General features: G+C 43.1%; 1 protein-coding gene across 5 annotated transcripts in view; it reads left to right on the top strand.

Moving 5' to 3' along the window:
• The window catches only part of SLC12A6 (solute carrier family 12 member 6), a 44,637-nt gene that overhangs the window by 7,902 nt on the left and 20,065 nt on the right, over window positions 1–16,670 (top strand). The window contains exon 1 of one of the 5 annotated variants that reach the window (XM_081885387.1): window positions 12,994–13,172. The exons of the other annotated variants lie outside the window; for them this stretch is intronic. Within the exon in view, the coding sequence (XP_081741513.1) occupies window positions 13,055–13,172 (118 nt within the window). The 5' untranslated portion in view covers window positions 12,994–13,054. Of the gene's footprint in view, window positions 1–12,993; window positions 13,173–16,670 lie in introns of those variants that run through there. 5 annotated transcript variants of the gene reach the window in all.

Below are 16,670 nucleotides of genomic sequence, written 5' to 3'. Positions count from 1 at the left end.
AATCCTTGTTCTTGAAGCTAGAAGATGAGTATGCAGGGACAAAGCTCACACTCAGCTGAAGATTCCTAACTATAGGATGCAAAGAAGTGATGATGCTCCTGGGAGGATTGCCTGGGTGGGAAAACACATGTAATTTGGAGGGCTGCTTTTCTTTATACTTGAACCTGCTCAGTTAAGGGTTGTCTCTCTAGTAGTAAGAACAGCGCCTCACCTTTTTGGCATGTGCGTATCATGTGTTTGGATCCAGGTATAGTTAAGAAATTGTTCTTAATGTTAGACTTAAATCAGTCTTAGAATATTTTATGGCTTTTTGGCTTTTCCCACCATGTTTTGAATGAAAAATGAATCCCTTCCCTGAGAACTTATTAAATATTTGTTTTGAGGATTCAGCATACCTTCTCCCCTCCCCAACAGACAGACTTTTAGCCTTTTCTCATACAATCTACTGGGTAGACCCTTATTTTCATCTTCACAGCTGAATCTTTTTCAATTTCATAATACTGTAATAAAACTGTAGTATAGGCTTAATGCTTTGAAGGGTATCCACTGTCAAAATATACTACCTTAGGGGCAGGAAATCCTTTTTATTCCAAGTGCCACATTCCTTCATAGAGAACCTTTTGGGGGGGACATACCAATGGTGTATAAGGCCACAGGTAGTAGTGGGTGGAGACAGGGATAATAATAATAATAATAATAATAATAATAATAATAATAATAAATTTTATTTATATCCCGCCCTCCCCAGCCTTAGCCGGGCTCAGGGCGGCTAACAACAATAAAACAGTACAAAAGTACAGCATAAACAACACTCTAAAATCATTCATTATAAAATTAATTAATTCAAGCCACTGGCAGCCATTGGGTCAGAGCTCCGTGAAGATTGCCAAGGGAGGGAGTCAGGCTGTGCCCTTGCCAAAGGCCTGGTGGAACAGCTCTGTCTTGCAGGCCCTCCAAGATAAAACGCAGGCAGACCAATTGTTGACTTTTGTATAGCAGGCCACATTCCAGCCACACAAAATTCAGAAGTTTCCACACCTAAACACATGCACACATCTCTCCATCCAGGCAAGCAAGATACATTATCAAGTTCAAGGACTCACTGCAGCTAGGCGAAAGCACCTGAGGGAGGGCTCAGAGCACAACTTGTGAGCGGTGTGGTTTGGGGAGGAGGCATGGCCTGAGGAAAGTGCTCAGAGTCAGATAAGGAGACCTAGAGGGCTACATTTGACACCCCCCCCCATTCCTGAGCTTTCTCCTTTTCTTACTATCTTGTCTTTCTGTTTTGCCTGCCTCAGAATAGCAAGCTGAAATCAATTAATTGGATTTCCTTGTACCAGCTCCATTTGTGGTTTTTTGGTCCCCCAAATTACTGAATTGGTTGGAATGCATTTGGAGACCTAAAGGGCTTTACATTTGATGCCTCTGCTCTAATGTAACTGATGCTGATGCACTTAGACTCAGGGAGTTCATTAGTAAATGAGTTACTCTGGACTTCTCCAAGAACCAAGATTACGTTCTGTCCTGGTTTTGCCTTTGGTCTTTGTGCTCCTGGATTTAGCCAGATTTAGTCAGAGTGGGAAGTTGGAAGGGCAAAACTGAAACTGGACACTTAAACATTTGGTGGCCATCTATGTATTTACTTTAGGAAGCTAGTTTGTTGAGCCATTAGGATTCCTGTGGGTTAGTAAGAACAAAAAGCTCACCTGTTGCAATCAGAAGTAAATACAGGGCCCTTTGTAGTAGTCTGATGCTTTCTGTAAAGACTCTTGGAGAACTAAATAGATAAGACAAAGAGCTTTTTAATATTCTGAACAGTAGTAGTGTTGTTTCATCATTAATAAATGGGCAGCTATAAATCCAAATGCTTTCTACAAACAGAAGAATGACCCTACGCCTACGCCTAAAATTCTAGTATCTTAACTAGAATCACAAATGTACCTGCAGTTCTAGGATAGCGTGGGCTGGGGATGGAAAACAATACATGAACAATGTAGTGGCTGTGAATCTCACTGCTTGACATCCTTTGGAAGTAACTGTTAGCCTAACCTAATTTACAGGGTTCTTCTGATAAACAACACTCTGAGCTAATGGTTACAAATGAAACAAATAACATGATAGCTTATGAATTGGTACAGCAGTTTTAGTGGCTTGGCTGATGTGGATCAAATGGAAATGTTGCAAATGTATATGGAGAAGCAGTCATGCAAGTGTCATGGTTCAGTAGAGTGAGTGAATCCCCCCCCCTTGTTTGTGTCACAGACTGATTTCACTGCCCAGCACACAGCAGGTACTCTTGAATGTGTCCATTTTGTTAACATGTTGATGTGTGAGTGTTCCTGTAAATAGGCAAAATGACAAATGACAAGACTGACTTCAGTAGACACTCAGGAAATTGTAATGGGCATCTCTTCTTTTTAGCATTTCATCCTGCTTAATCTCTTCTGTGGCCAAAACTTACAGAAAGGCTCTAGTCCAGTGTTTTCCAACCTTTTTCTGACCATGGCCCTCTTCCAACCTTGTTTCTTTCCTGTGCCCCCAATAAGTACAAATCAATACAAATCTGAGATTCTGCCCCCCCCCCCCACAACAAAAATCCTGGCTATGCCCATAACCTGCCCTCCACGTCCAACTGGAAGAAAGGTAGCTATTTAAATGTTTTGTTTGTAAATAGAACATGCTTTATTTATAATTTTATAATTTATACAAAATACAATAACATAAAATTCTAGGAACATAATGAAATATTGTTGAAGCAGAAAAACATAAAATCATGGAGCTGGAAGGGACCCCAAGGGTCATCTTTCTAGTGCAACCCCCTTCAATGTAGGAAAGTCAGCTAAAGCATCCATGACAGATGGCCATCCAACCTCTGCTTAGAAACCTCCAAGGAAGGAGAGCCCAGAACCTCCCAAAGGAGATCCATTTTCCATATGTTATAAAAAGTAAACCACTTATTTGACCCCAGTTATTTGACACAGAGGGGGAAACGTACAGATACAGTCCAAAAGGCACACAGGAAGTTCTGTATATATGGGAGAATTTTAAAAAGCAAGTGGTCCTCACTGACCTGGTGCAAAAAGATCTTGTCATCTGGAGGAGCCTAGGCTGCCTAGATAAAACACTATAGCCCCACATATCCATACCTGGGAGTAAGACCCACTGAACCCAGTGCGGCTATCTTCTAACTAGACACTGTGTTATTTACTAGATGCAAGTCAGCAGCACCAAATGACCCCGTTTGGCTAGGCGCTGGGGTGGATTTCCCCCTGCGCCTTGCAGAGCCAGGCCAACGATGCCGATGGGCCCTGTGCCCCTCAGCAACATCCAAAGGCGCTGATCCACTAGGCGCTGGAGTAGATTGCCCAACGGGCCCAGCAGTAGCGGCAGCAGCAAGCAGCTCTGGCTTGTCCAGCCCTACCCATTGCTACCACACTACCGCACTTGCCTGACCTGGGGGTTCTGGATCATGGGCTCTACTGATCAAAATGGGAGCCTCAGCGATCACCCTCTCCCGCTGGAAACAAACCAGGACTGCTCAAAGAAAATGCACATGGCAAAAAGGAGTGCTAGGCCCTGGTGGGCTAGCCCCTTACCCACTTGTGACTGGCCAAGCAGGTAGCCACCAATCAGGATTCCCCCCCCCCCTCACTTCTCACTTCCCTCTGTGGCCTCCTAGCCTCTTGCCCCCCATTTACACACTTTTCACCTGGGGCCCCCTTAGTATATCCCGGGGGGAGGGCAGAAGGCCATATGGCCCCTAGTTGGGAATCACTGCTCTAGTCTTTCCTCATATTAATCTAGCCTTTCTAGCTTTCCAACATTTGTCATCAACTGTAGCAGTCCAAACTGCTCTGGTTGTGGTTTAATAATAAAATTAATCCTAACAATTGTAGACTCTGAGAGATTTAGACAAGCTTAGTAATTTTGTGTGTGTGCATAAGTAACTTGGGAGGCATTCATCCAGTATTTTTGTATGTGAGTGCCGATAGCAGTGAAACGAAAGAGAATTGTGACAAAGGAGGAAGTAGGTATTGATAAAATGTTGCAAATTGATAAACTATTTTTATAACGGTAACATGTTTGGATAGGTGTGTTGTACAGTGCACATTTGACAGGAATAGAGGTAAATGAACAACTATCAATAACTTTTCAACTTAAGAGAATAATACCCTTTTCATCGTTGGAATTTAACCTTTGTGAAGATGCCAGTTTTAAAGTTCTGTTATATTCATATCTAATAAATGAAAATAATAGAAAATAGCTCTATGCACTGGTGAGTGTATGACATACAGTATCTCAATTATCAATGAAAAATTAATGACTACATTTCAGGACTTTAAATGTTGTCAGGAGATGGGATGTGTCAGAGCTGTTGAGTCTATACCCAGGTGAAGAAAAGAAAATGAAGAAAATAGTAATTAAGAAAGATATGTAAGAGAAGATGAAAATAGTTTGATATTCTGCTAAACTGCGGCAAAAAACTGATTGTGGCTACAGCCCTCTATCTACATACTTGAGAATAATTTCCACTGAGTGAATGTGTAGAATTGGACTGATGATGGTCCAATTTTTAAAATGCCAAGTATTTCTATAGCAAAAAATGAACATTCTTCTTAAATTTCTTTTTTTTTCTAAATAGGTTAGTAAAAGTAGCACGGAAGGATGTTATTTACCATATTTTTCGCTCTATTGTACGCACCGGACCATAGGACGCACCGGACCATAGGAGGGGGAGAACGGGGGGGGGGATTTTTTCCCCCTTGTTCTCCCCCTCTAAAAACAAGGTGTGTTCAACGTGCGTTCACCTGAAGCCTCCGGTGGAGGCTTTGGGTTCCTTTCAACCTGCTCTTTGGGCCTGCTCCCCCCCCCGCCAGCCTCCAAACCAGGTCGGGGAACAGTGGGAAGGCGGCGCTCTGCCTCCCCGCTGTCCCCCGAACGTCTGGGGCTGGCGGTGGGGAAAGCAGCGCTTCTCCCCACCGCCAGCCTTCAAACCAGGTCGGGGAACAGTGGGAAGGCGGCGCTCCGCCTCCCCGCTGTCCCCCGAACGTCTGGGGCTGGCGGTGGGGAAAGCAGCGCTTTTCCCCACCGCCAGCCTTCAAACCAGGTCGGGGAACAGTGGGAAGGCGGCGCTCCGCCTCCCCGCTGTCCCCCGAGCTTGTGGGGCTGGCGGTGGGGAGAAGAGCTGCTTTCCCCCACCGCCAGCCTTCAAACCAGATCGGGTTTGGAGGCTGCTATCTGCAAACCTTGGGAGCCTGGTGGGAACTCCCGCCGGGCTCCCAAGCCTTGAGGATATCTGCCCGAAGCCCGGTGCGACTGTGCAGTGCTCCCTGGGCTTCGGGCTGCAGGCTGCTATCCGCAAGCCTTCGGAGTGCGGCGGGCAATCCTGCCACGCTCCAAAGGCTTGCGGATAGCTTCCTGAAGCCTGGAGAGCAAGCGGGGTCGGTGCGCACCGACCCCTCTCGCTCTCCAGGCTTCAGCGAAAGCCTGCATTCGCTCCATAGGACGCACACACATTTCCCCTTCATTTTCGGAGGGGAAAAAGTGCGTCCTATAGAGCAAAAAATACGGTAATCCATTATACTGGATATAGTATTTTTCCCCATATAAAACAACAAATCTAGAGTAAAAACAAGTAAATTGCAGCAAAATGTTAAGGAAGGATAGCTGGCACATGTGAATATTTCCATCTGCTATATTAACTGTGCCAGGTCATTAGTGGGAGTAAAATGATGATAATGCTAGGTTGTGGAACAACCTGGCACATCTACGTCTTTAAAGGTACTGTCCTATACACACTTACCTGGGAGTCTCACTGAACTCAATGGGGCTTCCTTCTGGGTAGGCAAACGTGTAGGATTGTAAGAAAATATTTTTGATATGGGGAAGAAATATCTGGGATGGATGTTTTAAAGAAGTTTTTTATCATCAAGACTTACCGGTAGTTATTGCCAGGTATGTTAGTGTTCTTAGGAAGTGGGAAAGTACCATCAATACGAGATTTTAAGGATTTTATTTAAAATAATTTACCTTTCATTGTAAAAACAAGTCAGTTTACAAAATAAAGTCAATAAAATAACAACAAACCATACAAAGAGCTATCCAAAGTTCATTAGATCAATACTAAGGATCATTGCTTGGGAGTGCCAACATGAATGAACACCTGCACCATAAATAGGTGCCTGCTGTATTACCAACATATAGGATATTAATTTATGACACTGCATTCAGTATTTGCAGATACAGTTTTGATGTTACAAGAACATTAAACGAGACATATTAAACATAATAACCAGAAGTGAGAAGTGGTTGTAAAATAACTAATTGTGAGCAAACATTTCAGAGTCTCTTCTCAAAGGTTTACACTATTTATGGTTACAGAGATATAAATACAGAAGGCAACGGGAGAGAAACTTGCAGACCAGCATTCCTGCTGCACAGTGGAAATATATTTGTGCCACAGGGGACTTCAGTTTCAACAGATGCAGCAATAAAGACAAATGTTTACAAAACAGTAAACAAGAACCATAATTAGGAGTTTTAAAACAGAACAGCACATTAGAACATTTTGTTATTTTTGAAGCCCACTGTTTTAATTTTTGCTGAACTCATGGTTCTTGAGCAATTGGAGGTAATGACATAAAACACGGTGGTGACTCTGTATTTAATTTGTAATTAATAAAGAGCAGGATCTGGCCCTTGCTTCCTTGAGTCCTGAGAGTTAAGAGGGTCACTGAACTCCATACCGTGGCAGAACTTACTCAGACCTGTATAGTATAGCTCCCCTCAGCATGTGACATGCTGACCTCAGTCTCCTTTCATTCCACTTCGGGGCATTAGCTTGGACCCACATGCTTATAGAGCTGGAGTAAAGATCAATGGAGGAATAACTGGAACAGCCAGCACTGAAATAGTAGAAGAAGATACAGCCAGATTATAATCAGAGGGTATATGTAGTGATTTGCAAATTGTTGGTTAGAATAACTTGCCAAAGGATCACAGGAATTTTATGAGTTCTGAATAAAGAACATTCTTTTTGGAGATATATTTTGGGCTCTAGTCTCCAAGCTGGACTTCTGACTCCTTTATGCTTTCTGAGGATGACGTTTTCCTCCAGTTCTGATGAGCTCTGTTTTGATCTTGAACAAATGCTTACATTTTATAAGAAGAGGGGATGTGTGGGATTCAAACCTGTTGAAGATGCATGGCACTGATATTGTAACCATCATAGCGTCAGAGGGGATTCTTATTTGCAGGCACACTAGATTCCAAGGATGTTTTGAAGTGTGCAGTGTACATGCAAGTCTACGGACCTCATATGCAACCTTAACGCTTAGTTTTCTGACCTTTTGACGTTGAACCTCGCTGTGCTCTGGAATTTGGCTCCCGAGGGTTAATGCAGTAAAGGACAACAAAGATAAAATTCAAATATTTTATTATATCAAAAAGAGAATTAGAATACCTATTAAAAAGTGTTGGCACATGCTTTCATAAGCAACCCACCAATAGGCTAGTTTTAAAGATTTAGCATAAATAAAACATTGCATAGAAATACATACCATAGCTGGAATGAAGGGAAATTGTTTAGGAAAATTGATAGAAAACCAGCCAGAATTTTCTCTGAAACTAAAATATGCAGAAAACAAGAAAGTGTAATGATTCTAAAAGCTGCTTTAAGAGCACAACCTCCTACAAAAAAACAAAACAAAACAAAACAAAAAACTACAGGTGTGCATGTGTGTGTGTGTGAGTGAAGGAAGGAAGGAAGGGGGGAAGGAAAGAATCCAATTTGGTGATATTGATAAATGAACAAAGTTCATTTATCAAGTGAACAGGGAAAAGGTCTGGCAAAGAGTTGGCTTCTGAAGGTGTTAAAGCAGCTTGCAATGTGAGCTTTTTGACTTTATAGGAATAGTGGAGAGAGAAAAAGTAATCGGCTGAGGCAAGGGTAAAGAAATAGTCTTTGGCGCTGGTGAGAAGTCCAGTGAAAAGACATGAAATGGACTGTGAGCACATGAGAGCCAGTGTGGTATAGTGTTCTTAGACTGTCAGGTTAGGACATGGGAGGCCAAGGTAAAATCCTGTCTTCCTGATAGTTGCATATGATGGTATTCAAAGTTTTTTAAAAAAATACTACCAGCCAGGAAGTGCTTGTTCTAAATTTTTGATAATTGGTTTCTAAAATACATCTTTTGCCTGCTGTCCAGCTGGCTGGCTGGCTGACTAGTTGAAAATACATACATGCATACAGGCATCATTTTATTTGTATGCTGCCTTTCCATTTAGAACCATGTACAAGGTGGCTTGCAACATGAAAAAAACAAACCACATAATTACTAATGTAACAAAAGTAGGCATAAACAATAAATAAAATATCAAAAAGTACACAACCAAATTAAACAGTTCCCACCTAAACCATAAGATCTAAGATAAAGATACAAAAAATGATATCAATAACAGCAGCAGCATTACCCCCAAAACAAAACACCCTAAACAATACTCCACCCCAAGAGACTGTTTTGCAGCCTCAGCTTTGTAGCTGGAGTCAGTCAGTCGGCCCCAACCACCCAAGCCAGGTGGGAAAAGTCCTGCAAGACAAGGAATCATATCTTCCAGGACTCGCCAAGTAGCATATATTTTGCCTCAAGCCATTGAAACATCTTGGCTAGTTGAGGGAAGAAGGAAGGAGGGGTTTCCATTAACATTTTAGCTGATTATCTCCTGGCTTAACACTTCCAGAAGGAGTTTACAAGTGATAGGGGGATGACAGGATGGCAAAGATTTTCAGAGGAGGAGACAGCAATCAGTAGAATTAGCAGGAAACTGTAGCCTGTACCTGAGAAAGGAAGCTGGGTTTCAGCTTCAAGAGGCAGCGAAGGAGCCTTCCTTATGGATTTCAAGTTCAAGAAAGCATTGTACCAACTGTCACTTCTGTACTAGAGCTTGAATTCCATAATGGAGGCTCCTTTGCCTCTTGAGGCAGAAACAGAGCTTCCCTTTTCAGGTACAGACTACGTTTCTTAAAGCAAAAGCTAGATTTTAAGAGTAATTTGTAGCAAGGGATTTGCCCTGAGTAATTGCATTCTAACATACAGTTTACTGGAATGAATTATGAAGCTCATTGTTGCAGTCATTAACTCAACCTTTAGGACCACCAGCCTCCATGTGTTCCTCCCTGCATGCTCCTTTAATAATCCGAGGCCCTTCTCTGTATTCCTCAACTCCCCAAGGCCTGGCAGATGGCAACAAAAAGTAGGGCACACCTTGTGGAATGCCCTCCCAGTTGAGATTTGCCAAATCCTGACACTTTATGGTTTTAGGCATTGGCTCAAACCTGAGTGTTTTTAAAGGACCTCAGCTAAAAAACTACTTTCTCTGTGCCTTCACTTTGGGTCTTTTTGTTTGTTTGTTTCATTTTTTTTGAGGGTTGGGAGTTATGAGTTGCTTTTTGTTGCTTTTGGAAATTTTGGGTTGCCACTATGCGGGGGTTTTCTGATGGTTGTCTTAGTTCATTTAATTAATTTGATTTCATGGTGTGTATATATATGCTGTAGTAAGTTGCTTTGGAGGGACGCGGGTGGCGCTGTGGGTAAAACCTCAGTGCCTAGGACTTGCCGATCGCTTGGTTGGCGGTTCGAATCCCCGCAGCAGGGTGCGCTCCCGTCGTTCGGTCCCAGCGCCTGCCAACCTAGCAGTTCGAAAGCACCTTCGGGTGCAAGTAGGGATCGCTTACCAGCGGCGTTCCGTGTGCTGCGCTGGCTCGCCAGATGCAGCTTGTCACGCTGGCCACGTGACCCGGAAGTGTCTGCGGACAGCGCTGGCTCCCGGCCTATAGTGTGAGATGAGCGCACAACCCTAGAGTCTGGCAAGACTGGCCCGTACGGGCAGGGGTACCTTTACCTTTAAGCTGCTTTGAGTTTCTTTCTTTCTTTCTTTCTTTCTTTCTTTCTTTCTTTCTTTCTTTCTTTCTTTCTTTCTTAGTTTTTTTTTTGAAATATTAATAAATAAACCTGGTTCATTGTGTTCACCCCTGTCACCTCAAAGGAGGTGACCACGCCACACTTCTGACCAATGACATCTGGCAAAGACAGTGCTCTGCTCCCCACTCCGACCCCCACTCACTGGGTGGCATCTTTCAATTTGAAATATTTCTCTCTAAATCCATTCTGAAAGCCATGAGTGATGGAGATGATTCCAGTGTCACTGATCCTGACAAGCCTGTGCTGGGTTGAGTGTTTGCAGTACTGGCCTCACATTCCCAGTTTAGCTGTCTTTTAAGCTGATTATGGCATTGGTCCTAATCTCAGCATCTTGAAGGTATAAATAGCTTGGGTGAGATTTCTGAAAGTAGAACTGGAACAACTGGACTTTTCTAGATTGGCTGCCTGCCTGAATTATTTTAGCCCACTAGAGTGTGGCTACTTTTACTAAATGAGTATTTAGAGCAGGGGTCAGCAAACTTTTTCAGCCTTGGGCCGGTCTACCATCCCTCAGACCATGTGGTTGGCCGGACTATATTTTGAAAAAAAATATGAACAAATTCCTATGCCCTACAAATAACCCAGAGATGCATTTTTAATAAAAGGACACAATCTACTCATGTAAACACATGCTGATTCCCAGACCGTCTGTGGGCCGGATTGATAAGGCGATTGGGCCGGATCCATCCCACGAGCCTTAGGTTGCCTACCCCTGATTTAGAGTGCTAAAGGCTATATATAAAGATATAAAAGTATTGCAGTCTCTGTCCAGTAGACTTAAAATGTACATCAGTTATACAGAGCAGGTTGTGAACCACAGATATGGCTGCTAGGTGGTTGTGTGGAGTCAGAAAAGAAGAATTAAAAAAAAATTGCTGAAAACTTGTATCTTGAAATACAGTGGTACCTCAGGTTACAGACGCTTCAGGTTACAGATTCTTCAAGTTACAGACTCCACTAATCCAGAAATAGCACCTCACGTTAAGAACTTTGCTTCAGGATGAGAACAGAAATTGCGCGGCAGCGGTGCAGCAGCAGCAGGAGGCCCCATTAGCTAAAGTGGTACCTCAGGTTAAAAACAGTTTCAGGTTAAGAACGGACCTCCGGAAGGAATTAAGTTCTTAACCCGAGGTACCACTGTACCTGGGAAGAGGCAAAAATATCTTAACCTTTCACCCACCCATTCCATTATCTTCATGTTTTTCAAACTTAGGTCTCCAGCTATTGTTGGACTACAACTCCCATCATCCCTGACCACTAGTCCTGCTAGCTAGGGATGATGGGAATTGTATAACAACAGCTGGAGACCCAAGTTAAAGAAACACCGCTTATCTTTCTTCCTCTTCTTCTCTCCCCTCTATTCTTCTTTTTCTACTCTTTTCCGAGAACTGGAGGTTCTACCCAGGATTTATAACTCCCAGATATTTTTTTCTTGGTTGAACCACCTACCGTATTTTTTGCTCTATAACACGCACGCGACCATAACACGCACATAGTTTTTAGAGGAGAAAAACAAGAAAAAAAATATTCTAAATGAAACAGTGGATATATGATTTTTGTGGTTCATGCTGTGGCCACAGACATGTGATCTGACAGTGAGTTTGGAATAGCCCAATGCAAAAATCCTGAGGATCCTTTGTAACCACGTTTTAAGTGGGGAGGGAAGGAAAAGCACTCAAGGGACAAGGAGCATGCGTGGGGTGGGTGGAGAAGGATGCTGCTAATAATGAAGAAGAGGGGTATAAGGGGAGAAGGCTCCTCTCCTCTCCCGCTTTGCTCCTTTAAAGCAAGCAGGCTCTGCTTTTCTCCCTCCTCCCTGCTCATCCCCGGCTTAGCAAGCTGAAAAACTTTGCTGCTATTTAGCTAGCTGAGTGGGGAGGAGAGAGGGACAGAGAGCCTGCTTGCTTTAAAGGAACCAACCGGACAGGAACCGCTTACACTTGTGTAAGTGGCTCCTCTCCTCTCCCGCTTTGCTCCTTTAAAGAAGCAGGCTCTCTGTCCCTCTCTCCTCCCCACTCAGCGGTCCTTCTCCCGCTTTGCTGTTTCAAAGCGAGCCACGGAGGAGGGAAGGAAGGGGAACCATGGATCTTCTGCTCACGACTGCAGCAGATCCCCCCCGCGGCCCGTAGGCATTCCCTCCATAACACGCACAGACATTTCCCCTTACTTTCTAGGAGGAAAAAAGTGAGTGTTATGGTGCCAAAAATATGGTAAATGCTGTTCCAGGAACATCACAACACCAGCTCCGATTCTCTACTGCCCACAATTCTTCTATAACCTGGGAGGATTTTCTCCCTGTACTAATTGCTCAATGCTTCTGGGAATATTTAAAAGCAACTAGGGACCCCTCTGCATTCAATTGCCATTGTCATGCAGGCATATGCACTGTGAGTCACATTATGGCTTTGGGCGAAGGCATTTTGCCCAGATTAGACAGTCTTCTGGTAGGGAGTAGGCTTGCTTTGCTGAAGTGCTTAAATTTGTTTTGTAGAGTACATTTCTTGTCCCACAGGCACCACTAGTATGGCTACACCTAAGTCACTCCTATTCTTTGCTTTATAATTGATAATTACTCATAGTTGGATTCTTCAAGTACATGCTGGTTCCTGGCCCTCTGTTACATGACCTTTACAGCTCCTCCCAGCTTCATCCTTACCTAGTACCCTGTGTGTGGTGTTTGTAGAGTTGCCAACCAGCTCTCACGCCTGCAGGCATGTTGTATTTCCTCCCCAGCCCACAATGGAAATGTTTCTCTGTGGCTGTTACTTCATTGCTCTAGCTTAAAGGTAGCTGCAAATCAATGCTCTGGAGCTGTCTGTCTCCTATCTCACTGAACTGAAGGCAGCAGTAGAGGAGGGTATAATCCTCTTAGCACCAATGTGGTAAATATGCTTTCTGGCATGCGTACACCAGGACGCATCCACTCACATACTGGTGGAGGTGTGTCTTTCTAACACGCACACAAACCAGCACACACCCTATCCCTCCCATTCCTCAGGGGTTGCCTGTCACCTGATCTACCAACGATTTCAGTTCTTCCGTTTCTGGCCTGGGAAGAAAGTTTTGCATTGAACATGCCTCAGTTCACCGTGACAAAGGTAGAAGATGATGATGAGGGGGAAGTGCAGGAAGGCATGCAGAAAAGAGCCAGCACAGGGCAGATCTGGAAACCTAATGAGACTGCCGGGTCAGGTAAGCAAGTTAGCTTGGATCTCTTTCTTTGAGATTTCTCCCTCTTCTCTCTCTCCCCCCCCCCCAACTTTTTACTTGGGAAGCTTTGATACGGAGAAGTAATGTTTAGTCCATGTTACTAGACTCTCCCTTTCTTGTCTGCTAGTAGGCAGCCTTTGTGACTTCTCGAGTTTTGTTTCCAGCTCTAGATATTGCCAGATTTCCCTTCATCACCAGTAGCATTCCCAGTGTCTCTGTTACTTTAATTCACATTCCTCCCACCTGACCTTCTATAATCCAATGGTAGACTCTTTGTTAGAATTCTCTGGTTTGACCTTTAGTCAAACAATAACTGAATGCCAGGGGGCTGATTACTGATGTGGAACAGAAATATAATCAAATGGTTAGAGGAGGCTATTGAGGTTTGGCGCCAGGTCTGAGCTCTCTGTCCCACTTTCGGAAGGAAATGGGGATCCACGCAGTAGTAACAAAGAGCCAGGACGCCTAGGTGCTATTTTCAGCTCTCGGATAGGAAAGCTGTCTAGAACAATGGAAAACTATATGTTCTGATTCCCAAGCAATCTTAGGAATATCATCTAGACGTTAGAGTAACGTTGAATTAGGCAACAACATTTTCTAGTACCATAAAAAACCCTTAAAGCTGCTCTGCATCTCACCTTCTGAGCAAAGTTTCAGGATATCTCTTTAGGCTTGCATTCATTCTAGCATTCACAAATGTTGCATGTAGCTGGTGGCCAAATATCCGTTCCAAACAGGTGATACCTGTGTAACATTTTCTCCTAGAGTAGGTTTCTCCTAGAGTAGGTTTGCCAGGCACCTTGCTGTCTTTACACTCTTTTCTATCCTGCACTGTCTTTCTGCTTTCCAGTATCAATTTTCTTGTGATTCCTGTTTAACTGTATGAGTAGGAATTGCAACCACACATTTGCATTGTGGAGTGCTTCTGTTTGGGGTTCCAGGCAAGATAACTCTGTTCTATTACCCTTATTGACTGGTGGTTTTCCATCCCTGCCCCTCCAAGAGTCAGCCAGCATTCTGTGACAACTGAGCATGTCATTGTTAAGCCATTTTGGGTGTGTCCCCCCATTCCCATTTTATTTATTTATTTCTGCAAATCTTGGAGTTCTGCCAAGCCTGCAGATAGCTCCCTCTGAAGAAGGTGCTGTTCTAGATACATAAGGATCCACATGTTTTGTTGTTGCTTTGAGTCTTGAGATATAAAGAAAGGGCTTATTGGTCCCAGCTTAAGAGTGGTTGTATATCTGTTCTTTTCCATTATCTTCTCCATCCCATTATTAGTAAGGCCTTGCTTTTGCCGGGTGGGAATTGGGCTGAATAGTTTATCTTCAAAGTGTTATCCTTCTCTCAGCACCAGCAAGACCTTTGATTTGTTAAACTAAAGTTTTTTCTCACAGCTTTGTCTCTTATTTGTTCTGTGGATTAAAACCACTTTATGTGGATTAAAACCACTTTGTAAAAGTCTCACTGGTTTTGGCTGTGGTTTTTACTTCTGTTAGAGTGTAGTTAGAGTGTTGGACAATGACCTGGGAGACTAAGGTTCGAATCTCCACTCATCCATGAAGCTTACCTTGGGTTGTCTCTCAACCTAACCTCACATGTTTTTTGGTGAGGATAAAATGAGAAGGAAAGAACTATGTTCACCACTTTGCGATCCTTGGAAGAAAAGGTGGTATATAAAATGGATGAATAAAAGAATGAAAGGAATCTTACACGAAGTGGATGTGATGATGTTAGTAATACAACAAGCATTTATTTATCACCTAATATTGCTGTTGGTCTAGAAATGGTTAACATTGATCTGTAAAGTGGTCTGTCTCATTCTTCTTTCTCCCTATCACCCAAAAAGGTAACTCAACTATTATTCCCATTTATTGGGGCTTATTGGGTTGTTGTTTTTATTTTGATTATGTACTTTGTGGTTTTATATTCTGATTTTATCCTGTGAACCCTGAGACCTGCGGGTATAGGGCGGTATATAAATTCAATAAATATTAATTATTTTATAAACTTGGACAAACGGCTTGCTTAATGCCACCCATTGATTTTTCTTATACTAATAAAGTAGGGATCTGAACCCAGAATGAAGCAGGACTCCAGGCTGCAGAAGATGGAAAATTAAGAACATAGACTCCTGGGCATTTTTCTTACTTAGGAAGGAATAAAGTGGCAAGTAGATTTGTCAGTTAGGAATTTCTTAGTTACAGGATTGACAATAGGCAGCAACCTACTTTAACATTCTTTGTGTGTTCATCTTTCCTCTGTATGATCAAATGTACTGTACTTGAATTATACACAGTTGCAATTGGAAAGTGACATGTGAACAAGAGGTGGTACCAGTGCTACTGATCTGCCAGCTACATAGTTGGATACCAGCCCTATTCATGAAAATATCATTCAAATTTTGTCAATGACTATGGTAATGAAAGGCTGTGCATTTTGCTGTCTGCAAAACCAGCTGCTGTGTTTGAGAGGCCTGGAAATGGCATGTGCTTTTGTGGTTTTGCTCTTAGTACTGACAGTGGGTAAGGTTCTTGTGCTGCATAATGGCCCAGATGATTTGATTTAGGTTCTGTCTGAGAGAGTTGACTGTGATCTGGCAACCCAGGTTAAATAAACTCTTGGTGCCCACCCTATTCATCTTTCTGATGCTGCCTCACTCATCAAAAGGCATGGTGTCTGTGTGCTCAGTCCCTGTCTACATGCGCAGAAATAGCTACAACCATGGGATTGTTCAGTTTACTGTTTTTTTTATTGGGGACAGGGTGTTACATCACACACTGTTCCCCCAGTGAATGCCATTTAGCAGTTCCTTGTTGAAGAATCAGCAGGGCATAGTCTGATGCCTTACGCTTCACCCTCTAGCCTGCCAGCGCCTTGAATTCCTTCCCAGCCCCTTCGACCTTCTGGGCTTTGGGTCAAATTGAAACTCCATTCAGGCCCTATCTGCCCCCACCTTTCCTCTGCAGCTAGTGGGAACTCTGAACCATCCTGCCAACAGCTGCACCTTTCCCATCTGTTCTCTATCTGGCTTAGTTCCCAACTGTTCTCCACCGGCAATCTCTGCTGACCAAGGACCTGATCCTGCATTTCCAAGGAGGGAGGGAAGTGTAGGTGAGCAGTCCTTCACATTGGGGAAGAGACTTTTCTTTATATGCCAGCTTATTCCAAGAGCTCATAGTAGGTTGTAGCAGCTGCTAAACGGACACAAGAGAGTCATCCTAGGTGTGCTGTTTTCACTGCCTACTTAGCCTCCTACTTGGCCTGCTATTCGTACACCTCAAATACCTTACACACATCTCTCTATATAATTTGGCTTTGTATACATAATAATAGCCATAACCAAGCAATTTCATTATTATTTCTGTTGAAAGGAGAGAGAAAAAAGAATAAAAAAGTGAAGACAAAAAACAGAACAAAAATAAGGAGAGACAGAGAAAAATCCCCTACCACATTAGCGTTACATAACGAAAACAAAAA

Source organism: Podarcis melisellensis (genome assembly GCF_964234715.1).
Source record: "Podarcis melisellensis genome assembly, chromosome: 13".
NCBI lineage: Eukaryota > Metazoa > Chordata > Lepidosauria > Squamata > Lacertidae > Podarcis > Podarcis melisellensis.
The sequence above is the reverse complement of the archived record's forward strand: the minus strand, read 5'-3'. Positions and strand labels throughout refer to the sequence as shown.